The sequence below is a fragment of the Sciurus vulgaris genome (assembly GCF_902686455.1).
Source record: "Sciurus vulgaris genome assembly, chromosome: 9".
NCBI lineage: Eukaryota > Metazoa > Chordata > Mammalia > Rodentia > Sciuridae > Sciurus > Sciurus vulgaris.
Genome location: NC_136469.1, coordinates 50,591,212 through 50,618,474, shown reverse-complemented (window position 1 = coordinate 50,618,474; position 27,263 = coordinate 50,591,212). Strand labels below are relative to the sequence as shown.

At 36.3% G+C, this 27,263-nt stretch overlaps 2 protein-coding genes across 2 annotated transcripts in view; one reads left to right on the top strand and one right to left on the bottom strand.

Moving 5' to 3' along the window:
- Positions 1 to 27,263, bottom strand: part of COL25A1 (collagen type XXV alpha 1 chain) — a 453,979-nt gene that overhangs the window by 270,789 nt on the left and 155,927 nt on the right. The gene's annotated exons all lie outside the window — the stretch shown is intronic.
- LOC306669504 (SS18-like protein 2) lies at positions 8,946 to 9,875 on the top strand. The gene has a single exon (XM_079153518.1). It carries the CDS (start codon positions 9,012 to 9,014, stop codon positions 9,243 to 9,245), a length of 234 nt encoding a protein of 77 aa, XP_079009644.1. The 5' UTR covers positions 8,946 to 9,011; the 3' UTR covers positions 9,246 to 9,875.

Genomic DNA, 27,263 nt, shown 5'->3' with positions numbered 1-27,263 from the left:
TATGACTCAGATGTATTCACCAAGAATATCAACATAACACAGGACTGTCCTTTTTCGCAGGTAACTAGACTATGAGGTTGCCCACCCTAGAGAATAGTCTTGTCTTTATGCAAGACATGTGTAGGGGTGGTAGCAACTGAAAAGACTAACCTATCTATATGCCAAAAATACTCTTGAATTTAAGCTGTAATGGGAATACATCATCATGACCACCCAATTTTTTGGTTTTCCAAAAGAAGAAGTAGATATATACGGCATAAGAAAATTATTAGCATAATCAAGGAAAGCTTAATTAAAGTATTCAGGTGAAATCAAATTTCAGATAAATTAGAGAGCTAGACCACTAACTGCTAGAATAGTAAGAAGCATAATATTATTCAAAATTTATGAGTAGGGACATCCAATGAAATACTTATAAAGTAGAGACAAAAGGTATGAAATGGTTTAGGTCAGAAATCAAATTCAAATGTTTAAATAAGAGTCAAAATGAAGTATAAAATTCTTGTACTATGACTTAGAATTATAAAATCATACATCTGAAAGGTATTATAGAAATCATCCAGTGGATTTTAAAGAGTAGCTAAAAGAACCAGGTGTGGTGGCATATGCCTGTAATCCCAGTGGCTCAGGAGACTGAGGCAGGAAGATCACAAGTTCAAAGACAGCCTTGGAAACTTAGTGAGGTCCTTAGCAACTCAAAATAAAAAATAAAAAGGTCTGGGGACGTGGCTCAGTGGTTAAACACCCCTGGGTTCAAGCCCCAGTCCAAAAATAGGAATTAAAGGAATAATCCTACTCCCAGTTCTGAGAAATTTTCTTGAATAAAAACAAAACACATCTCTCTCGTTTTTCCTTTTCTAGATATTACAACAGATGATACTTTAACTCAGAATTTGAAATGACAGAAGCAACAGAGAAGCATAATTTCAATACCACGCCAAGAGAGCCAGGGAGCTCAAGAAAGAGGTAGGTGAGCCATAAGTTTGTCACTTTGAAAAAAGCATGTCATGGACTCATTTCTTAGGCTACATTGACCTCACTCTCATTTGGCAATGGAACAGTTGTGGACAGAGGAATCTGCAGGTTCTGTTTATATATGAATATATCTGTATAGTATAGATTTCTATTGCTCTGTCAATAAAAATCACTTTAATATGTGGGAAGGGCATGGTGGGGGTGGGGAGGCATTTGGGTATGTTGGTTCCAATAGCTGTCCACTGGACTAACATGAAAGATAAAGAGAAGAACCATGCATTAGCAGGGAGACATAAAAGAAATCCAGAATCGGAGTAGCAAAGTCCCTTCTGCTTATGTTTCAGCATTTCATACGCCACTCCTCTCCCATGCTAAATTGAATATTTGAGGCATTGAAAACTGCTGTGGGATTCATGAATCTCAGGGACTTTTGTGTATAGAAAGGAAGATAAACTTCAGTGGGACAAAACTCAATGGGGTGGTACTGAGTAGAGCAAGTAGAGAGTCAAAAAAAGTTGATCTCTGAAGAGTTCTGTCAAAAGTTGAAGGATAGATTAAGTCACGGAACAGAGAGAGCAAATGGAAAAGACAGGGCTTAAAAGTATTAGCTTTTTTCATTTGAATTTGGGGGATGGTCATAGCATCAATTTTACATCTTTCTTCCTCTATACTGTAACTTCCATCAAATGTCCCTATGCCTTAGGGAAAGTTGATTAAACCCATGAAGTTGTATGGATATGTGAAAACTATACAGTAGGGAGAGAAACTAGAGTGTTACACAATAAAAAGAATTATAGTTGTTCTGCTATAACCCTTCTGCTGAGGTCCAGGGAAAAGAGAGCAGCAATGAAGAAGTAATAGTTCCAGAATTCTAGTTCCTAAGGTATTGATGTAAGAAGTAGACCAAGCAGTACTCAGTTCTGTGAAAGGAGCAAGAGATGTGGAGAAACTGTTGTCAAGACAATGACACTGGTACACGTGAAAACCCATGGATCCTGGAGAAGGTGACTGTTGGGTTATATATATAACAGATAAGGGATAGCTACCCTGATAGAAGTTAGAACAAACACTGCTTACATATGTAAACTGTTGTAGACTCATGAGATCTGTAATAATGGAGGTGTCATACTTTAAAAAAGATGAAGAAAAGTAGAAAATTTCAACAAAGGGATGAGAGAAAAAAATATGAAAGTACAAATACATAAATAAGAGTATATATTGAGAACCAATACATAGGAAGCACTGGGATAATTATGTAAGACACAATAGGAGGAAACAGGAGGAACTTCTAGTTTCTGGTCAGGCAAGTTAAGAAACTTAGCTCATAATGTCAAGTAAAAAGCCAAACAAACTGAAGATAAATCTGTTGATCTTATTAAAATGTCAGAGAAGTGAGGTTACAGAACAAACCATTGCCCCCAAATCTGGAGAAACATAGGGAAAAATACAGATAATTACAACTTATTGTAGTAGGAACCAGTGCTAAGATAGGAAACCTGAAGTATAATCAATGAATTGCTGGTGGTTCAGTGTGGACAACTGTGAAAAATCAAAAATTCCAGGGGAGCCCAGTTGGGGAGCACACTTTTGTGACTTTTATCTCTAAGAGCTCTCCCAGGTCCTTGCAGAGAATGCTGAATTTTAATAGCAGTGAATTTCAAGCTTCCAAATGAAGAAGAGAGAAAGGAACCATTTTGAAACACTACAGAATAACAAGGCCTCTCAGAAGAATTTATTTTACCACAGTGTAGCCTGTCAGGATATTTTTAAACCTACCTGAGAAAAGGGAATTACCTAACTTCAGTTCCCTCTATTTATCTGGTTCCACTTAATGTTGGAAGAGGGGGTTTGGAAGGTTGAGAAGCACTGGTGAAATTCACAGCCCAGGGCATACATTTACAAGACAGAAACCTCATCACTCAAATGTAGACTGCTTTCCCAACACCACATCTTACCACTACATTAATAAAGCCTGTTTATCCCAGTTCTTTCTATCTTGTATATTAGTCCACCTTTCAAAACCATTGCAAGTCATACTGCAAGGCCAAAATTAACAAACAAGAAAACAAATACACTACACACACACACACTTTACAGAGCCTGAAAAAATCACAACCAGAATTAGATATGGTAGGAATGCTGGAATTATCAGAGTGGGTTTTTTAAAAACTATGATGTGCAGTAAGAATGAACCCAAGTTTTCAAAGAAACTACAAGCAAAAAAAGGAGTGGAGTGAAATGTTTAAAGTTTGGAAAAGGAAAAGACTAGAATTCTATACCATGTGAAATTATCCTTCAAAAGTGAAAAAGAAACCCAAATAATCTCAAACAAAAATTGAGGGTATTTACTGCCAGAAGACTTGCTTTTGCAAGCAGTATATTTAAAAGTTCTTCAGAGAGAAGGAAAATTACATATGTCAGAAACTCATATGTAAATAAAGAAAGGAAAAACATCAAGGAATGAACAAGTGTCCATAACATCAAAACTTTCATTTTTCTTAATCTTAACTGGCCTAACAAATAATTAATTCATAATAATAAAAGCAACAATGTATTCAAAAACACATATCCTTATGTATGACCAGGTGTAAGTGAAATGAATACAATGATACAAGAGATAAGAGGGAAGTTATAGAAATATTTTGATATTACAAATTAGTTGCACCATATAGGAAGCAATACAGTATTTGAGCATACTTAGATGAGTTGTAAATATATATTACAAATTCTTGAGTAACAGCTTAAGATTTTTTTAAAAAGTATAATTTAATATGCTAAAAACAGGAAGTGTAGAAACATAAAATGCTCAACTAAAAATTCAAATCAAAGAGCAGAAGACAAAATAGGAAAAAAGAATAAGGACAACAGATACAAAAAGATAACAAATGTAGTGGTCATTAATCCAACTCAATCAATAATCACTTTAAATGTCAATAATCCAAAACATCAATTAGAATACAAAGATTATCAAAGTAGTTCAAAAGTAAGACTTAATATATGTTGCCTACAATAAATACATTTTAAATATAAAAACAGATTAGAAATAAAGAGATTGATGAAGAAAGAGGATATTGATCAAAGTACAAAGTTTTAGACTAGTAGTTTTAAGGATCTGTTTCATTGCACAGTAACCATAGTTTATAGAAATGTATATTTCCAAATTGTTTATAGAATAACTTGTAAGCAATCCAACCACAAAAAGACAAAGTTTGTGAGTTAATGAATGTTAATTAGCTTGATTTAATCTTTCTACAATGTATACATATATCAAAACATTACACTGTAACTCTTAAATACAATTATTTTTCAATTTTAAATCAATACAAGTAAAAACATTTTAAAATGTACACAATGCAAACACTAAACAAAAGAAAGCTGGATGGGGGCCAGGATTCTGGGTCAGTGGTAGAGCACTTGCCTAGCATGTGTGAGGCACTGGGTTTGATTCTCCACACCACATATAAATAAATAAGGGTCCATCAACTAGTAAAATATATATTTAAAAAAAACTGGAGGTACCTATATTAATTTCAGAGCAGGCTTCAGAGATAAAATTTATCAGGAATAAAGAGGGACCTTACATAATCAAAAGGGGTTAACATCTCCAAAAGACATAACAATCCTTAATGTGTATGTGCTTAACAAAGACCATCAAAAAATATGAGTCAAGCTGGGTGTGGTTGTGCTTGCCTATAATCCCAGAGGCTCAGGAGGCTGAGGTAGGAGGACTGCAAGTTCAAAGTCAGCCTCAGCAACTTAGGGAGACCATGAGTAACTTACCAAGACCCTGTCTCAAAATTAAAAAAAAAAAAAAAAAAAAAAGGAAGGTCTGAGGACGTGGCTCAGTGATTAAGCACCCCTCGGTTCAATCCCCTGTGCCAAAACCAAACCAAACCATGAGCTCGCTACTGACAGAATTTCAAAGAAAAAATAAGTAAATTCATTATTATTGTTGGAAATACTGACACCCATCTGTTAGAAATGGACAAATTCAGTAGGCAGAATATCAAAAGGAAAAAATTGGACTGACAGCACCTCAACCAACTTGCTATATACAACACAAATATAGACTACTCCTTCAACAAATGGCAGGCTATATATTCTTCTCAAGCTCACACGGAATATTCACCAAGATACAGCACATCTTGGACTATAAAACAAACCTCAACAAATTAAAAAGAATAGAAATCATATAACTTCTGCTCCCAGACCACAGTGGAATGAAACTAGAAATCAAGAATAGAAAGATATCTGAAAAATAATTCCCAAATACATGGAACTTAAAGAACACATTTCTAAAGAACATATGGATCAAAGAACAAACCACAAGAGAATTTTAAAAATATTTTTAAGTAAATGAAAAGGAAAATAAAATTCACCAAAATCTGTGAAATTCAGTAAAAATAGTGGTTGGAGGGAAATATATAGCATTGGATACATATACTAGAAAAGAAACATCTAAAATCAATCTAAGCTTCTGCCTCGGGAAATCAGGAAAATAAGAAAATTAAATTCAAAATAAGTAGAAAGAAGAATAAAAATTAGGAAAAAGTGCAATGAAAGTGAAAATAGGAAATCAATAAAGAAAATCAATAAAACTGAAAAAAAAAAAAACTGGTTCTCTGAATCAATGAAATTGATAAACCTCTTTAGCCAGGATAACAAAGAAAAAAATACAGGAAACACAAATAACTAATGTGAGAAATAAGAAAAGGAAAAATACTACAACCCTATAGATATTGAAAGGTTAATAATATATGAAAAGTACCATACCCCAAAATGATAACCTAGCCCTCAGAAAACAACCTGCCAAAAGTCAGAAAAGATCTGAGTAGACCTATTAATGAATCAATAATTTATAATTCCAAAACAAAAAGCACCAGCCCTGGAAAGGTTGAGCCAGATGGTAAATTCTACCAAATACTTTTCAATACAATATTTTTTGATTGATGAAATTACATCAATACTCTTCAATCTCTTCCAGAAGATAAAAGTAGAGAGAATACTTCCTAACTCAATCTATGGGGCCAGCATTACACTAATATCAAAATAAGAAAAAGATATGAGAAAACTACCACTAAGTACCTCTCATGAATATAGATGCAAAAATCTTTACAAAACTTAACAGTTTTAACAATGTATAAAAAGTTGTATGCCACAACCAAGTTGGATTTATTCCAGGTGTATAAGTCTGACTGCACATTTAAAAAAAATAAAAAATCAATGTAACCTATCACTGCATAAGGCTACAAAAGAAAAATCATATGATCATATCTACAGATGCAGAAAAAGCATTTAACAAAATCCCATACCTATTCATGAGGAAAACTCCCAAAAAACTAATAATAGAGATGAACTTCCTCAACTTGATAAAGAATACTGACCCAAAAACCATAATTAAAGGTGAGAAATGGAGTTCTAACTAAGACCAGGAACAAAGTGAAGTATCTTTCACACTGCTTTTTAATGTTGTACTTGATGTCCAGCTCATGCAATTAGACCCTACCCCCTTAAAAAAAAAAAAAAAAAAGCACAGGGGTGTGGGGAGGAAAGGGAAGGAAAAGGAAAGAAAGGAGAAAAATAAAAAGTGTAAAGGTTGGAAAGAAAAAATAAAACTGCCTTTGTTTGCAGGTAACACAATTGTATATTTAAAATATTCAAAAGAATAGACAAAAATAAGAAACATACACAGTCAAAAAATGGTTGGAACTAATAAGCAACTATAGCAAGATTACAGGATACAAAATTAATATACAAAAGTCAATTGCCTTCTTATATATCAATAATAAATAAGAAGAAATTGTAATTAAAACCATATAACCATTTATATTAAAATGAAACACTTAAGTATAAACTTAAAATGTACATGAGATTTATAGGAGGAAAATTATAACACTCTAATGAAAGATTTCAAAGAACTAAATAAAGTGAGAGATATTCCATGTTCATGGACAGGAACGTGCAATATGGTCAACATGGATGTCCATGGGTTTGATGATGACTTTGTAAATACAATGCCATAATTAAAATTCATCAAAGAAAAAAACTGATAATCTGAACCTTATTAAAATTGTTTGTTTCATGAAAGACAATGTAAAGAGAATGAGTAGACAAGCCATACACTTGAATATTTGCAAAAGACATCTGATAAAGAACTATTATGCAAAATGCACAAAGAACTCTTAAAACTCAACTATTATCAAATGAACAACCCAAACAAAAGATGGACAAAAGACCCAAAAGGACACCTCACAAAAGATAAAGAGATGACAAGTAAATAGGGTCAATAGCATATGATGTTGGGAAATTATAAATTAAACAACAATGAGGTATCACTACACATCTATTAGAATGGCCAAAATCCATAATAGCTACAACACCAAATTCTGGTGATGATGTGAAGCAATGTTATGTCATTCTTTGCTCACTGGAATGCAAAACAGTACAGTCACTTTCAAAGACGGTTTATCCATTTCTTATAAAACTAAACATACTTTTGCCATAAAATCCAGTAATAGTTCTCCTTGGTATTTACCCAAAGGTGCACACACGCACACATGTTCACACATACACACACACACACACACACACACACAAACCCTCTTCACACAGATGTTTATAATAGCTTTATTCATAATTGCCAAAATTTGTAAATAACCAAGATGTCCTTTGGTAAGTGAATGGATAAACTGTGATACATTCAGACAATGGAATATTATTCAGTGTCAAAAATAACTAAGCTATCAAGCCATGAAAAGACATGGAAAGGACTTCACTGCAAACTACTAAATGAATAAACCTGATCTGAAAAGGCTACTTATTATGATTCCAACTACATGACATTCTGGAAAAGGAAAAACTATGGATATAGTATAAAGATTAATAATAGGTGAGGGTTACAAGATAAAGAGGAATAATAGAGCACAAAGAATTTTTAGGCCAATGAAACTATTCTATATATGATACTACAATGTTGGATCCATGTCATTATACACTTGTCCAAACTAAGAAAATGTACAAGGTAAACCCTAAAGTAAGCTAAGGACCTTGGATGATAATCCAAGTGAAGGCTTATCAGTTGTAATGAATGTACCACTCTGGTTTAGGATGTTCCTACTAGGGGAGGATGGGTGGAGGGGGTGATGGGTACTCTCTGTACTTTCCACTCAATTTTTCTATATACCTAAAACTTTTCAAAAATTTTTGAGTTTATTAGAAAGGGAGAGAATAAATTTGGGAACAGAAATAGAATGTGGGATGTGCTCAATATGTCCACAAAGGAAGAGCTACAGGAATTTAAAAACGAAGACACTACTTACACATTACAACATGCAAGTTACAACTTACACTAACTTTGATTATGGAACTGTGAAGAAATCCCAGTGAAATTTCCCAGGGAAATAAGTCATGATTCTGATTGAGGAACACTTAGGGCTGTGAATGTATCAAGAACGGAAAAAAAAGAACATCATAGATGCATGATTTTTAGATATCCACAAAGTATAGTTGACATAAAATCAAGTAAGCAATAACTTTCAAGGAAAAGTATGTGAACCATGAATACACAGAGTGTACTTGAGCTATTCATACATGTTGATAATCCTCAGAAATTAGGCAATTGCAAGGAAAGGGGTAGTGAAAGATTGAGCTGCTCATTACTAATCATGTCAGGTGACACTGCTAGTTATCTGCAATTAGTTTATTTAATAAAAGAAGCTAAATGTTAACTGTTACAGATCCACTGAAGTTACACAAGGAAAATAAAATATTATTTGAGTGAAGCCCACTATTGAAGGGATGTAAATTTCCTCCCAAAGATGTTTATATGATACCTTTTTAGTGGAGGGCAGAATGTAAACAACTGAGTTGTGGGGTAAACAACTTTTCTCCGTTTATGAGAACTTTAATAAGGATGCCTTCACTCCTCAAAAAAGAATGAACAGCAACTATAAAAATAATGATTCAGGAGATAGCGTCTGTCTAGAAGCTCGACAGCGTCTTTTTCTGAGGCGGGGTGCCAACCGAGGCCCCCAGCCATGTCGGTGGCCTTTGTACCTGACTGGATGAGGGGCAAGGCAGAAGTTAATCAAGAGACTATCCAGCAGCTGCTGGAGGAGAATGACCAGCTGATCCGCTGTATCATGGAGTATCAGAACAAGGGTCGAGCGAACCAGTGTGTCCAGTACCAGCATGTGTTACACAGAAATCTCATTTATTTAGCTACCATCGCAGATGCCAGCCCATCCAGTACTTCAAACGCAATGGAATGATCTTTCAGTTGTAAGAAGTAATTGAATGTAATCCATTTCTTATAAAATGGAGACAGGATCTTTACCAGCTCAACTGCTTAAAACATGAAACCTCTGTGGTTCTTTGAAAAATGTGAATATGTGAAGAAAGCTACTAGCTTAACTATATTCTCAATGTAAATATTTATTAAGAATTAATCAGATTGCCAAAAAGTAGACCCCAGGTGTTCTCTTTCCTAAAAGGGAGTATGTTTGGATAACAAAGACATCATAGGCAACTTCAAGACTACAGTTTAGTTTCAGCCTGAAGAGGAAACTGAATAGGTGTTAGAGGATCAGCAGGAATTGCTGAGACTTCTAACTGAGCCCTTACCAAGTCGATACAGTACCTGTGTGCTCCCATCCAGTTTGTAAATGTGTTCCCCTTGACTGCTCTTCTCAGGTTACTTTGAAATAAAGCTTGCTTTTCCACAAAAGAACAATATGAAGATATAGATGTTTCCATGTAACAAGTGTTATATTTGGTTCCCTCAAAAACTGTAAGGACTTGTATGTAACAATAATACTATTATCATTGCAACAAAATTCATAGTGATTCTTTAGTATTATCAAATATCATCTGATAATAAATGATGTGTAATTTTCTTCAATTATCACAAAAAAAATAATGATTCAACGGTAGTGATACTGAAGTAACTGCCTGAAAAAATAGGTATTTTTAATCTAAATCTTAACATCTCAAAACAAAATATTCTATTAAATATGTCCTTCTAAAGAAGTTCCAGATTTATTATCTGCATACTCTGATCTATATTAAATAATCAGATTAATTAATTAATCAGACACTCCTCAAAAGAAGAAATGACAAGTAACCAACAAATATTTGAAAAATGTTCAACATCCTTAACAATTAGGAAATGCTAATCAAAACTACACTGAGATTTCATCTCATACCACTCAGAAAGGCAGTCATCAACAACACAAACAATACTAAATGCTGGAGAAGATGTGGAGATTGCACACAATTGGTGGGATTGCAACTTAGTACCACTTGGAAAATCAGTATGGAGGTTTCTCAAAGACAAGACTTGGAACCACATATGACCCAGCTATGCTACTTCTTGGTATTTATCATGAAGAATTAAAGCCCTCATACATGCATACTCATGTTTACAGCAACACAATTCACAATAGCCAACTACAGAACCAGCCTAGGTGTCCATCACTGGATGAATGGATGAAGACAATGTGGTGTATATATATTCAATGGAGTTTTATTCGGTCATATAGAAAAAAGAAATTATGTCATTTGCAAGAAAAAAGATGGAACTAGAGATCATTACATAAGCAAAATAAGCCTAACTCAGAAGGTCATGAGTCTTATGTTTTTTTTCACGTATGGAAGCTAAAAAGGAAAAAGGAAAAGAAAGTTAGGGGTGGGATCTCATGAAAACCAAAGGGATGACAGAGCAAAGGAACTGGGAGAGGGGAGGGAGTGAGGAAGTGCTGGAGAATGATATTGGCCAAACTATATTGCTATATTGTGTGCATGTATAAATATATAACAAGTTCCATCAGTCTGTACAACTGTAATGCACTAATAAAAAATGTAGAAAGAGAAAATTTTAGAGAAATAATATCCTATTAGTGATACTGGAATTGAAAAATGAAATTATCTCTACATTTGTACAAATGATCATTATATACCTATAATTATTCCAAGGCACTTGATGGGACTGGCCATTGCTCTTGGGCACAGTCCGGGGTCCTACAGCCATTACAGACTACTCTGTCTCCCTAGCATCTCTCCCTCATCTTGAAATCTCTCTGATCCTGATGTATGAGCCTCTAACACAGAGACAGCAAAGTAAGTCAGTACAAGCAGAGGGATAGACACATAAAGCTGACACACTACTTCAACCCATTCTGCCTCACCTAAACTTTGTATTATGACTTTACAAGTTCAAAGTATGTTCCACTCATGAAAAATTTCACAAAAACAAAATCATGAATACACAAAGACTAATTCCATGATTATTTTTACCACTGTTTTTCAGGCATTGCCAATGACTTTAAAACTTGTAAAATCAGCATTTTACTTTTTTGGGAGATGGTATTTTTGATCGTCTCTGTTCCTTATTTAATGAATGTTTATTTTATTTACAAAGACACTTGTTAAGCTCCTTCCCCCATCCCTGCATGTGTACATTTTTTAGCATTTTATCCTGACTAAAATTCAAGGTTTTAATTAATGTCCTAAAATGGAATTTTCAGTTATACCATGCAATTATGTGGGGAAAGTACTTAGGACACTAGACATTATTAGCTATAATCACCCTCTAAAATAAATGCTTAAAATGCACGATTTTGTGAATTTTTCCATTCTAGCTACCACATCTCTTTAATGATACACAGACTTTATATTTTTCTGTTCTAAGTACAAAAGAAAAAGAATGACACATGGAAAATTCATGAGCTTGTAAAGAAAGACTGAAAAATTGAAATGTTTTCTTTTACTCTTAGCTTCTAATCTTTCCTTGTTAGCAGAGACTGAATAGTTATCATATCTTTAAAAAAAATTGTTAACAGTTGAAAAGTTTTCCCTGTACAGCAGACACCCAACAATAAATACAAAATGGTATCTCTCACCTTGAATTGTCCTAATCCCTATGAGAAATATTTCTCCCCCAAATTAAGAATGGCACAAAATTATATTACCAAATAATGCAGTTCTATTAATGCATGATTTTGAAAAAAATAATCATACATTTACACTTCTGTGGATAGAAAAACATAACAAAAATATATTTATCCCCTCTTTTACTAGAACTGGGAATTAATTGATGAATACATTTAACTGTGTTTAATACTTGGTTTGATTATTTTCTTGAAAGCTTGAAATAGCCTATTTATTTATTGTGTTTGCTTAATCCTTATAGAATTTTAAAGAGCAAAGAAGCCCCTCCTCAAAATTTCCCTTAGGCTAAAAACAACAACAGTAAGCAGAAGGGTTCCAGGACATAATTCTACCCAGCAAGTCTATTTTCTAATGTAACCTACATTTACAGATGGGTAACTGTTATCAGAGGGATGAATAAACTTGAACTCTGTCTATTCCTACAAGGTGTGTACATGCAGGCATTTAGCAGACGGCCATCCCTCAGGGAACCAACACTGATGCTATGACATCACTCAGGATCACAAGAACTTTTTCCAGGCAGTTGCTGTAATCTAGGTAGTCCATTCAGTACAGATTTATCCCTAGTAACAGGGAAAATAGGTTTCTCAGGAAGTACCCCTTCTAAATCACAGGAACTGTGAGCCAAAGTACAGCTGGCAGGATGCTGAATACCCAGTTTCTTTCAATGGGTGTATTTTCATGATCAAACTAAACCAGCTCTGAATGCATCTTCAGAAATTGAGACCAAAAAAAAAAAAAAAAAAGAAATTGAGACCAAAAACAGGCATTTTCTATACATCTTTTTAAACAAAGTATTTCTAGAGTATAAAACTGTTACTTCATTTCTCTATAAAATTATTGATCCTAAGGTTTGTATGACCATAATCACTGGCTGAGAAGAGATAGGAATGGATAGAACAGATATTTAAACATCTTCTTTTCTTTTCTTATTTTTTCCTGGCTTTTCTATCCACAGCCCGGTATGAGAATGTGTAAGCAATGGTAAGAAAGCATGTTGTGCCGTGACAATGTGTGAAAATGGGAGCAGGAAGAGTTGGACATATAGAAGCTGGGCACGGTGGCACATTTCTGTAATCTGAGCAGCTAGAGACTGAGACAGGAAGATTGCAAGTTCAAAGCCAGCCTCAGCAAAAGCGAGGCGCTAAGCAACTCTGTGAGACCCTGACTCTAAATAAAATACAAAGTATGGCTGGGGATGTGACTCAGTGGTCAAGTACCGCTGAGTTCAATCCTGGGTATCCCCAACCCCCACAAAATTCATAGAAATGGGAGTGAATATTTTGGTTTGGAACAAACAGTAAGGAGTAATCTCACTTTAGTTGGTAGCCTTGACTTTGAGGAATGATAAGTAGAAGCACTGGTAATTTCAATGGGGTTAACAGATGGCAAGGAAGGAGGACAGGAAGTGTGTGGACCTTATCCTGTATGCCAGAGGTCATCACACTTCTTTGATCATATAACCCTTCCAACTTTGAAACTGCATTAAAGATACATAGCTTTTTAAAAAATTCTATTTCATTGAACAGTTTATAATTCATATATAAAATTAGTGATTTTAAAAGAGTGATGTGAAGAAGAAATAAAAACAACTTTAAATATATTCCTAATCATGACAGTTTCACACCATCATTACTTAATATTCTGAAGGCACAATATCTACTAGGGATCAGGTTCAACATAAGGATAATGGTTGAACACTCATATTTCAGACAATCCTTTGATCAATTTCAAACAATTTGGCAATAAGATCTGATTAGACAATCATGTTTAGCCTTTTATTACAAAGAACTCTTAAAAACATACAGTTGGCTATGTCATTTTTGAAACAGTATGAAAAATATCTCAGAAATGTTTTTGTTGATTTCTTGTTGAAAAAATATTTTGGATACATGGGTTTAAAAACATTATTAAAACTAACTTCACCTGTTTTTTACTTTCCAAGAGTGATTATTAGAATACTTATCATCACATATGTGGCTCGCATTTTATTTCCACTGGACAGCACTGCTCCAGACATAGATGTGGCTGAAGTGTCAATGTTGACAGAAAGCATAATTGTTTTCAGTGAAGACTTTTTAATTTTTTAAATTTGTTCTAATTAGTTATACATGAGAGCAGAATGCATTTTGACACATTTTACACAAATGGAGCACAACTTCTCCTTCCTCTGGCTGTATATGATGCAGAATCACACTGGTCATGCAATCACACCTGTATATAAAGTAACAATGTCTCTCTTATTCCACCATCCTTCCAAACCCCATCCCCTCCTCTCACTCCCCTCTGCCCAGAGTTCCTCCTGCCCACCCCAGCCCGTTTTGGATCACAATTCACTTATCAGAGAAAACATTCAACATTTGGTTTTTGAGTTGGTCTTATTTTGCTTAGCATAATACTCTCCAGCTCCATCCATTTACCTACAAATGCCATAATTTCATTCTTCTTTAAGGCTGAGTAATATTCCATTGTGTACATATGCCACATTTTCTTTATCCATTCATCTGTTGAAGGGCATCTAGGTTGGTTCTATAGTTTAGCCATTGTGAATTGAGCTGCTATAGACATTGATGTGGCTGTGTCACTGTAGTATGCTGATTTTAAGTCCTTTGTGTATAAACCAAGGAGTGAGATAACTGGGTCAAATGGTGGTTCTATCCCAAGTTTTCTGAGGAATCTCCATACTGCTTTCCAGAGTGGTTGTACCAATTTGTGATTCTACCAGCAATGTATGGGTGTACCTTTTTCCCCACATCCTCACCAACACTTATTGTTGCTTGTATTCTTGATAATTGCCATTCTGACTAGAGTTAGATGAAATCTTAGTTTTAATTTGCATTTCTCTAATTACTAGAGATGTTGAACATTTTTCAAGTATTTGTTGATCGAGTGTATATCTTCTTCTGTGAAGTGTCTGTTCAGTTCCTTAGCCCATTTATTGGTTAGGTTATTTGTTTTTTTGGTGTTAAGTTTTTTGAGTTCTTTATATATCTTGGAGATTAATGCTCTAGCTGAGGTGCACATGGTAAAGACTTTCTCCCATTCTGTAGGCTCTCTCTTCACATTATCATTTCCTTTGTTGAGAATAAGCTTTCAAACTATTTGCCAACAATGATTCTATATTTAGAAGACCTAAAAACTCCACCAGAAAACTTCTAGAATAAAGGAATTCAGCAAAGTAGAAGAATATAAAATCAACACCCATAAATCAAATGCATTTCCAATATATCAGTGATGAATTCACTGAAAGAGAAATTAGGAAAACTAACCCATTCGCAATAGCCTCAAAAAAAAGAAAAAAAAAAAAAAACTTGGGTATCAATCTAACAAAAAAGGTAGAAGACCTCTACAATGAATACTACAGAATTCTAAAGAAAGAAATTGAAAAAGACCTTAGAAGATGTAAATATCTCCCATATTCTAGGATAGGCAGAATTAGTATTGTTCCAGTGGCCATACTACCAAAATTGTTATATGTATTTAATGCAATTCCTATTAAAATTCCAATGACATTCTTCATAGAACTAGAAAAAGCAGTCATGAAATTTATTTGGAAATAAAAGAGGCCCAGAATAGCCAAAACAATCCTTAGCAAGAAGAGTGAAGCAGGAGGTATCACAATACCAAACCTTAACCTATACTACAGAGCAATAGTAACAAAAATGACATGGTATTGGCACCAAAATAGACATGCAGGCCAGTGGTACAGAATAGAAGACACAGAGACAAACCTACATAAATATGGGTATCTCATACTAGACATAGGCACCAAAAACATTCATTGAAGAAAAGATAGCCTCTTCAACAAATGATGCTGAGAAAACTGGAAATCCACATGTAGCAAAATGAAATTAAACCCCGATCTCTCACCTTGAGCAAAATTCAACTCAAAATGGATCAAAGACTTAGTCACTAGAACAGAGACCCTGCACCTTATAGAAGAAAAAGTAGGACCAAATCTTCGTGTCGGCTTAGGACCTGACTTTTTTAACAAGACTCCTAAAGCACAAGAAGTGAAATCAAGAATCGATAAGTGGGAATCAGTAAAGTTCTAAACATTCTATCACATTCACTCCCTTAGATTAACTTCGGAAGAATATATATATCTTGTTTTTTAACTATCACATACTTAACAAATATTCAAAGAGAATATCCAAAGAGAAAAGTTGAGGGGAGTCCATGAGCAAGATACACAGAGGTGAAAGTTATGAGATTAAAATACAGCCAACTAGAGCAGTAATATCCTTTTTCTTATATATCATCATCCATTTTTAGTTTTATTTATCACACTTCTACTTTCATTAGACCACAGCTATGGATCTATCAGCAGGTCTATTACAACATCCAAAGATAAAAGTTCTTTCTTCCTTGATATAAGAGTTAGAATGAAATCATCTATAAGGAAAGATTTTACAATTCTATTTGGAGTCAGCATTGGAGAAAAAAATATTTTATAGCTGTATGATATTAAAGGTAGGTTTGCTACAGTCCTCAAATAATAGTAGAAAAATTTTAATAGGAACATCGGATCCTATTTAATGTTACTTTTTAATATTATCCAATATTGTCCAGTATTTATTATTATGACTTACAGATTTTTGTAAGATTTGTGTCAGTGTGTATTGCTGGGAATCAAACACAAGACTCACACATGCTAATTATGCATTCTACCACTGAACTACAGTCCCAGTCCTTATGGGTTTTATTCCTCAAAACTTCATTTAATAAATACTTGACCATGAGAAAATACTGAAGGAGGAAATATTCATAGTGTGAATTAAGAAAATCATAATTAGAGATTTAATTGTTCACAAAGACAGGGCTCAATTTGTTCAATGTGTATCAGGAAAGTTGCCTCTCCTTATCACATAGCAATGTTCTTGTAAATATCCAGTTATTGTGTTAATATGTATTATCAATAGAATATAAAACCTGTGGGCACAAGAATTTATTACTGAAAAATTACTCTAACACTGTGATTGGCACACATTATGTACTTAGTATTTTATAAGCAAAGGAATAGGTAACTTCTTAATTCACTTTTTCTTTCAACAACATTCATGAACATTTAGAACTACTCTATTAAACACTGGAGGTAAAGATGAGTAAGACATAAACCTCAACCTCAAAAATGCTTTCAATTAAAACTAGGAAAGTACAGATAGTAAACATGAACTATAACAAGAACAATGAATGAGATTTCCACAAAAGTAAGCATATTGAAAATTTCCTGGGAGTACTATGGGCGAGGGAAGGGGTCAGGAAGCGTTTCTTGAAAGAAATGAGTATTAAATGATGAACAGCAGTTGTCCAAAGGAAAAACAAGAAAAAGTACACCTCAGACAGAAGGAATCATGAAGATGAGAAAAACAAGGGGGTGCTCAGAAATGACAAGTTCCACATGGCTGTGGATTAAATGACAGGCATGGAGCTGGAAAGGAAGCCAGAGGCCAGATGGTAGAACTGGTTCTACTTTGTTTCTCGAGATGGGTAATGGGGAGTCTTTAAGAGTCTTAAGTAGGAGATGATAGGTTTTCACATTAGATAATTACTCTGGCAACTATGTAGAGGATAGACTGGACAGAAGGTGGAACAGCACTCCAGCAGTCAAGGAAAGCAGTGATAAGAGCTTAACTAAAACAGTAGCATCTGCAAAGAGAGCATCTAATTTACACAATGCTTAAGACAGAAATTCTTAACCTCTAGAGTCTATTAGAAACATGTGACAGCCTGTTTCTGCCTGAGGAGCACACTCCACCCCTGATAAGAACCTGACATCGCCACCTGAAATGATGTGTATAATTGGGTCATAGACCTCAGGTATTTGGAGAATAAAAAGCTGGAGAACCATATATTTATAAGGTACATCAGCTTAGTAACTAGATAAACATATGGAGGAGGAGGTGATGGTAACGAAGGAATCTAGGATCACTGAGTGAATCTGATGGATGATGGAATCATCGATTGAGATGGGTAAGTTAGAGTAGGAGATGATTGGGAACATCTAGTGGAAAGGTCAACAGAAGTTAGAAGTGTAAGTCTGAGATGGAGAAACTATCTAAGCAAGAGATCCAAAACAATCAGAATATAGATGATAGACAAAATACAGGTAAAGGAATCTCTTGTAGACCAAGAAGAAACGGAGAGTCAAAATAGGATCTATAGAATACTCCTGAGAAGGTGGGCAAAGAGCAACTCAACACAGCTCAGACTAAATTGCCCAAAAGGAAGAAGAAGAAAGAAGGATCAGAAGAACTGTATCATGAAATCCTCAAGTAGAGAGGATTTCAAAAGAGAGGCAATTGTCAAGAATGAGTGACAGTTCAAAAAAAAAAATAAAAAGTCCAATGAAATAAGTACCTAGAACCCCTTGCTTTTAGTGGCAAGCTGGTATTGTTGAACTTTGCTGAATCCTATGAACAAATGGAGGCAGAAGGCAGGAGTGAATAGGAATTGAGGGAATTGAGGAAATGACTAAAAAGAAAAGGGACTACTCTTTGAAGAAGTTAATGTATAAATTCCTTCTTGCTACATCCTTCATTATTGTGTTTATTTACTAAAAAGAATGTCTTTATGATTTTTTAAATTAAAAAAGAAATGCACAATCACATAAACTTGCCCCTATTGTAGAAGCAGGAAATACAGATGATATCCCTATTTTCAATGCAAAAATTCTGATACCACCTCAGAGTCCACCTAGATTGAAAGCAAACACACTATGCTCAAACCAAATTCCCTTGATCCTTCTTAATTTAACCTGCTATCAACTTTCAAAACAAGTGAGGTTCACAATTTAAAAAGCTATAATCTTAAAGTCTGGTACATGTTATAATTGAGGAAGCAAGAGTTCTTACTCTGTTTAGGAGAATGCTTCCTGAAGAAGTCACACTCAGGCTGAAATCTAGATCAACATGTAAGTTAGCCAAGTGAAAAGGAAAAGAAGGAATGCCTTACTCAAGGTTCAGAAGCAAAAGAGAACATGGAGCATTTCAGAAAGTTAAAAGAAGTTTGATTTGAGTGGAATCTAGCATGGATGGAAGAATGGCAAGGCATGACACTGGAAAGATGGGTAATTAGGTCCAGATGACGGGTAATATGTGTGGCAGGCAGTCTCTGAGAAGACCACAATGATCCCAACATATGTGGTCACCAGCTCTTGAGTGTGGACCAAATTACTGTCCCCCTTCTAACAAAGAGTACACAGCAAAAGTGACAGGATGTCACATCCAAGATTTGTAACTTCTATCATGGGAACTATCATTCTTCTGTGGGTCATTTATCTGGGGAAGTCAAATGTCATATCATGAGGTAGTCCTTTGGAGAGGCCCACATGTTCTTTGAAGCCACATGAGGGAGTTTGGAAGTAGATTCTCTCTAAATCACATCTGGAAATGAGTATGGTCCTGGTTGACACCTTGACTGCAGCTTTGGGAGAGACCCTAAGTCAGACCCACTCACTCTTGGAAAGCTGACCCACACAAACTGCGAGAGAATAAATATGTGCTGTTTCTAGCTACTAGGATTTGGGTTAATTTGTTAACATGAAATAGATAGCTAATATGCTATGTTAAAGACTTGAACTGAGCATTAACCAAAGAGAATAAGAATTTGAAGGGGTTTTAAGCAGGAACAAACATCATATATACTCCTGTTTGCAATTTTAGATAATCACTGAAGTGTCACAGACAACTGGAAAAAAATCTGGAACCATCAATAAAAATAAACATTTAAGCAAACAACCACTTCTGCTAAAAAAAAAAAAAAAAAAAAAAAAAAAAAACTCTAGTATAAAACTTCAATATCTGTAAAATTTCCACCTTCTCAAATAGATCAGTAAACAATCAACCTCATTAATCTTTTCTTAAAATTAAATTTGACTAATACAGAAAACCATAATTGTGCATATTAGTGGGGGTAACAATGTTTTGACACATGAATACCTTGTGTAACATTTAAATCTCAAACATATCTGTCTCCTCATTTATTTTTCTTTATGATGGAAGTGTCCAAAGAGATTGACAGGATACACACAGAATTAAAAGTTATCTGATGTTCATGGATTGGAAGAATCAATATTGTTAAAATGCCCATACTACCAAAATGATCTTCAAATTCAGTGCAATTCCTGACAATGGCATTCTTCAAGGAACATTCTTCAAGTGATTATACAGAATCACATATACACAAAGCACCAAATATTGAAGCACATAATGTCTGTTTTGTTGCCTATATCATGACGTTTTTGTTACTATGGCTCTATAGTATAGGTTAAGGTTTGGCATTGTGATGCCTCCTGTTTCACTCTTCTTGCTAAGGATTATTTTGGCTATTCTAGGTCTCTTATCTTTCCAGATGAATTTCATGATTGCTTTTTCTAGTTCTATGAAACTATGAGATTTTAATAGGAATCTCATTAAATATGTACAACAATTTTGGTAGTATAGCCATTTGAACAATACTAATTCTGCCTATCCAAGAACATGAGAGACCTTTCCATCTTCTAAGGTCTTTCTTTCTTTACTGTTCTGTAGTTTTCATTGTAGAGGTCTTTCACCGCTTCTTAGATTGACTCCCAAGTATTTTATTTTATTTTTTGAGGCTATTGTGAATGGGATAGGTTTCCTAATTTCATCACTGATTTATAGAAATGCATTTGATTTATAGGTGTTAATTTCGTAACCTGTTAGTTTGCTGAATACGTTAATTTGTTGTAGAAGTTCTGTGGTAGAAATTTTTGGATCTTCTGAATATAGAATCATGTCAGCAAATAGTGATAGCTTGAGTTCTTCTTCTCCTATTCATATCCCTTTAATTTCTTTTGTCTAATTGCTCTGGATAGAGTTTCAAGGACTATGTGAGGTAGTGAAACAGACATCCCTGTCTTGTTCCAGTTTTTGGAGGGAATACATTCAGTTTTTCTCCATTTAGAAAGATGTTGGAGGTTTTCAAGATGGCGGCCTAGAGGGTGGCGGCATTTCATGTTGCTCCAGGACTCAGGATTCAAAAGAGGAGAAATTGAGAGACTTGGGACCAACTCAAAGCAGCCGGGTGAGTCTCTCCCATTGAGGAGGTGTCTCGGATGGGACGGTGGTCCCGGAACGCAGGGAACTTTGTGAAGTAGAGCTGCCGGCGAGACGCCCCTCCCCCCGCTGCAGCAGTGAACTCGGACAACTGGGAGCATCGGAGAAGAGGCCACTCAGCACAGCGCTGGGACTCGGAGCCACCACTGGGGCTCCGGAGGCTGCCTAGGGGAGGAGTGGCGAGGAGATCTATGTGGACTCAGGACACCAGGGCCTGCCCTGAGGAGGAGGAGGAGGAGCGTGGCCGCTTGGATTCGGAGTGACTGCATCAGAGCTACAGGCGGTTGCCAGAGGAGAAGCTGCGCGGCAAGCTGTTTGGACTTAGAGCAACCGCTTCTGAACACCGGGGCCTGCCCTGAGGACAGGAGGAGGAGGAGCGCCACCGCTTGGATTTGGAGTGACTGCACCAGAGCTACAGGCGGTTGTCAGAGGAGGGGCTGCGTGGCGAGCTGTTTGGACTCAGACCACTTCTGAACCCCGGGGCCTGCCCGGAGGAGTAGGAGGAGGAGGAGGAGGAGGAGCGCGGCGGGGCATTTGGACTCGCACTGACTGCATTAGCGCTCCAGGCGGCTGCTCAGAGGAGAAGGCGAGTGCTGAGTTGTTTGGACTTAAAGTGACAGCTCCTGAACACAGGGGGGCTGCCTGGAGGAGAAGCGTGGTGGGACGCTTGGTCTTGAGTGGCCGCACCAGAGCTCTGGGCGGTTGCTCAGAGGAGGCGTGCTGCGGGTCACGTGGACTCAGAGCCACTCAGAGCGACCGCTCCTGAACACCCCGGGGGTTATCTGGAGAAGGAGGAGGAACGGGGAGGGTCACTTCGACTCAGAGTGATTGATTGCCCAGGGCTACGGGTGGTCGGTGGGTGGAGGAGGCACGCAGTGAGTTTCTTGGACTCCTAGTGACCCCACCGGAATACTGGGCGGCTGTCTGGAGGAAAAGGCATGTGGCGGGTCTCTGGGATTCAGAGCGATTGTACAGGGCCCCAGGTGGCTGCTCAGAGGAGGGGCCACATAGCCAGGCGATTAGGTGCAGAGCAGGGTCCCAGGATCTAGGAGGCTTCTTGGTGGAAGAGCCGCACAGAGACAGGCTTAGGGCGGAGCGAAGGTTCCAGGCCTGCGGGCAGATTCTCTGAGGAAGGGCAGCCTAAGGAGAGTCATCTGGGAAGGGTGAGGCTCCCAGGCCCAGGAGGTAGGGCCGGGCCCCTGGGAACTTTGCAGAGGAAGGCAGCCCAGCCCAGGCGGTAGCTGTAAATTGAGGGGAACCTCTAGGAGGGAACTGACCAGCGAGACCTCCCCACCGGGTGAGTCTTCCCTGCTGGGTGAGGTTTCCCCACAAGGACGGTAAAACCAGAGACTCAGGCCCAAACAGGCCTTGCCTCAGCCCGCAGCCTAGGTCCCCTTTGGATGACCATTGGTCAACAAGTGGAGGCACCTCTGCCCACTAGCAGGGATTATACCCCACCTGAAGACCACCACTCCTAGAGAGGCAGCTTCCTTGTGGAGCACCGCATTATCAACTTCCTCCAAGACTTCAGCCTACTGAAGGCTAAGGGGGGATATATATAGAAATCTTCAGGGACATTGTAAGTCAATAGAGGAAATCTGCAATATCTCAGCGGTCCTCTGATACCTGAACAATATGAGAAAACAAGGAAAGAAAATGCTGCAAACAAATCTAGATGTTACATCAATAAAACCCAATGACAGCATGGCAGAAGAAATGACAGAAAAGGAGTTCAGATTGTACATAATTAAAATGATCAGGGAAGCAAACGATGAGATGAAAGAGCAAATGCAGGCATTGAATGATCGCACCAATAGACAGTTAAAAGAGCAAATACAGTAAGCAAAAGATCATTTCAATAAAGAGTTAGAGATATTGAAAAAAAACCAAACAGAAATCCTTGACATGAAGGAAACAATAAACCAAATTTAGAACTCCATAGAAAGCATATCCAGTAGGATAGAACACCTGGAAGACAGAACCTCAGACATTGAAGACAAAATATTTAACCTTGAAAACAAAGTTGAACAAACAGAGAAGATGGTAAGAAATCATGAACAGAATCTACAAGAACTATGGGATATCATGAAAAGGCCAAATTTAAGAATTATTGGAATTCAGGAAGGCTTAGAGAAACAAACCAAAGGAATGAACAATCTATTCAATGAAATAATATCAGAAAATTTCCCAAATCTGAAGAATGAAATGGAAAATCAAGTTCAAGAGGCTTATAGGACTCCAAATACACAAAATTACAACAGACCCACACCAAGGTACATTATAACGAAAATGCCTAACATACAAAATAAAGACAGAATTTTAAAGGCTGTGAGAGAAAAGAACCAAATTACATTCAGGGGGAAACCAATACGGATATCAGCAGATTTTTCAATCCAGACCCTAAAAGCTAGAAGGGCCTGGAACAACATTTTTCAAGCCCTGAAAAAAAATGGATGCCAACCAAGAATCTTATACCCAGCAAAACTTACCTTCGAATTTGACGATGAAATAAAATCCTTCCATGATAAACAAAAGCTAAAGGAATTTACAAAAAGAAAGCCAGCATTACAGAACATTCTCAGCAAAATATTCCATGAGGAAGAGATGAAAAACAAAGAAGCAAATCAGCAAAGGGAGGAATTATCCTAAAGGAATTGTCAAATAAAGGAGGAAACAAGTTGTGTCAAACAAATAAATAAATAAAATTTAAAAAATGAACCAAATGACCGGGAAACCAAATCATATCTCAATAATAACCCTGAATGTTAATGGCCTGAATTCATCAATCAAAAGACATAGACTGGCAGATTGGATTAAAAAGAAAGATCCAACAATATGTTGCCTGCAAGAGACTCACCTCATAGAAAAAGATACCCATAGACTAAAGGTGAAAGGATGGGGAAAAACATACCATGCACATGGACTCAGCAAAAAAGCTGGAGTATCCATCCTCATTTCCGATAATGTGGACTTCAAGCCAAATTTAGTCAGAAGGGATAAAGAAGGTCATTTCATACTGCTTAAGGGAAGCATAAATCAGCAAGATATAACAATCATAAACATCTATGCCCCAAACAGTGGCTCATCCATGTATGTCAAACAAATCCTTCTCAATTTCAGAAACCAAATAGACCATAACACAATAATACTAGGTGATTTTAACACGCCTCTCTCACCACTGGACAGATCTTCCAGACAAAAATTGAACAAAGAAACCATAGATCTCAATAACACAATCAATAATTTAGACTTAACGGACATTTATAGAATATACCATCCAACCAAGAGCGAATACACTTCTTCTCAGCAGCACACGGATCCTTCTCTAAAATAGACCATATATTATGCCACAAAGCTAATGTTAGCAAATACAAGAAGATAGAGACACTAGCATGTATTCTATCAGATCATAATGGATTGAAGTTAGAAATAAATGAAAGAGTAAAACACAGAAACTATTCCAACATCTGGAGATTAAACAATATGCTATTATATGATGAATGGATAACAGAAGATATTAGGAAGGAAATTTAAAAATTCTTAGAGGTAAATGAGAACAAAGAAACATCATATCAAAATCTCTGAGACACTATGAAAGCAGTACTTACAGGGAAATTTATTTCATGGAGCGCATTTAATAAAAGAAGTAAAACTCAACAAATAAACGACCTAACACTACAGCTCAAAGCCCTAGAAAAAGAAGAACAGAACAGCACCAAAAGTAGTAGAAGACAGGAAATAGTTAAACTCAGAGCTGAAATCAATGAAATTGAAACAAAAGAAACAATACAAAAAATTGACAAAATAAATAGCTGATTCTTCGAAAAAATAAACAAAATTGATAAACCTTTAGCCACACTAACAAAGAGAAGACGAGAGAAAACCCAAATCACTAAAATTCGGAATGAACAAGGAAATATCACAACAGACACGATTGAAATACAAAACATAATTAGAGGCTATTTTGAAAATCTATACTCCAACAAAACAGAAAACCTCGAAGACATCAACAGGTTTCTAGAGACATGTGAATTGCCTAAACTGAACTAGGAGGACATACACAATTTAAATAGACCAATTTCAAGTACTGAAATAGAAGAAGTCATCAAAAGCCTACCAACAAAGAAAAGTCCAGGACCAGATGGGTTCTCAGCCGAGTTCTACAAAACCTTTAAAGAAGAGCTCATTTCAATACTTCTCAAAGTATTCCATGAAATAGAAGAGGAGGGAACCCTCCCAAACTCATTCTATGAAGCCAATATCACACTGATACCTAAACCAGACAGAGACTCATCAAGGAAAGAAAATTTCAGACCATATCCTTAATGAACATCGACGCAAAAATTCTCAACAAAATTTTAGCAAATCGCATACAAAAACATATTAAAAAGATAGTGCACCATGATCAAGTGGGTTTTATCCCAGGGATGCAAGGTTGGTTCAACATCAGGAAATCAATAAATGTCATTCACCATATCAATAGACTTAAAGTCAAGAATCACATGATTATTTCAATTGATGCAGAAAAAGCATTTGATAAAATACAGCACCCCTTCATGCTCAAAACACTAGAAAAAATAGGGATAGTGGGAACATTCCTTAACATTGTAAACGCCATTTATGCTAAGCCCATGGCTAATATCATTCTAAATGGTGAAAAACTGAAAGCATTCCCCCTAAAAACTGGAACAAGGCAGGGATGCCCTCTTTCACCACTTCTATTCAATATCGTTCTTGAGACTCTAGCCAGAGCAATTAGACAAACCAAAGAAATTAAAGGGATACGAATTGGAAAAGAAGAACTCAAACTATCCCTGTTCGCTGATGACATGATTATATATTTAGAGGAACCAGGAAATTCCACCAGAAAACTCTTAGAACTCATAAGTGAATTCAGTAAAGTAGCAGGTTACAAGATCAATGCTCATAAATCCAATGCATTTTTATACATAAGTGATGAATCTTCAGAAAGAGAAATTAGGAAAACTACCCCATTCACAATAGCCTCGAAAAAAATAAAATACTTGGGAATCAATCTCACAAAAGAGGTGAAAGACCTCTACAATGAGAACTATACAACACTAAAGAAAGAAATTAAAGAACACCTTAGAAGATGGAAAGATCTTCCATGTTCTTGGATAGGAAGAATTAATATTGTCAAAATGGCCATACTACCTAAAGTGCTATACAAATTCAATGCAATTCCAATTAAAATCCCAATGACATACCTTACAGAAATAGAGCAAGCAATTATGAAATTCATCTGGAAGAATAAGAAACCCAGAATAGCTAAGGCAATCCTTAGCAGGAAGAGTGAAACAGGGGGTATTGCAATACCAGATCTTCAACTCTACTACAAAGCAATAGTAACAAAAATGGCATGGTATTGGTACCAAAATAGAAAGGTAGATCAATGGTACAGAATAGAGGACATGGACACAAACCCAAATAAATACAATTTTCTCATACTAGACAAAGAGGCCAAAAATATGCAATGGAGAAAAGATAGCCTCTTCAACAAATGGTGCTGGGAGAATTAGAAATCCATATGCAACAGAATGAAACTAAACCCATATCTCTCACCATGCACGAAACTAAACTCAAAATGGATTAAGGACCTCGGAATCAGACCAGAGACCCTGCAGATTATAGAAGAAAAAGTAGGTCCAGATCTTCAACATGTTGGCTTAGGACCAGACTTCCTTAACAGGACTCCCATAGCACAAGAAATAAAAGCAAGAATCAATAACTGGGATAGATTCAAACTAAAAAGCTTTCTCTTAGCAAAGGAAACTATCAGCAATGCGAAGAAAGAGCCTACAGAGTGGGAGAATATCTTTGCCAATCATACTTCAGATAGAGCACTAATCTCCAGAATCTATAAAGAACTCAAAAAACTCTACTCCAAGAATTCAAATAATCCAGTTGACAAATGGGCTAAGGAAATGAATAGACACTTCACAGAAGAAGATCTACAAGCAATCAACAAACATATGGAAAAATGTTCAACATCTCTAGTAATAAGAGAAATGCAAATCAAAACCACCCTAAGATTCCATCTCACCCCAATTAGAATGGCGATTATCAAGAATACGAGCAACAACAGGTGTTGGCGAGGATGTGGGGAGAAAGGTACACTCATACCTTGCTGGTGGGACTGCAAATTAGTGCAGCCACTCTGGAAAGCAGTGTGGAGATTCCTTAGAAAACTTGGAATGGACCCTCCATTTGACCCAGCTATCCCACTCCTTGGCCTATACC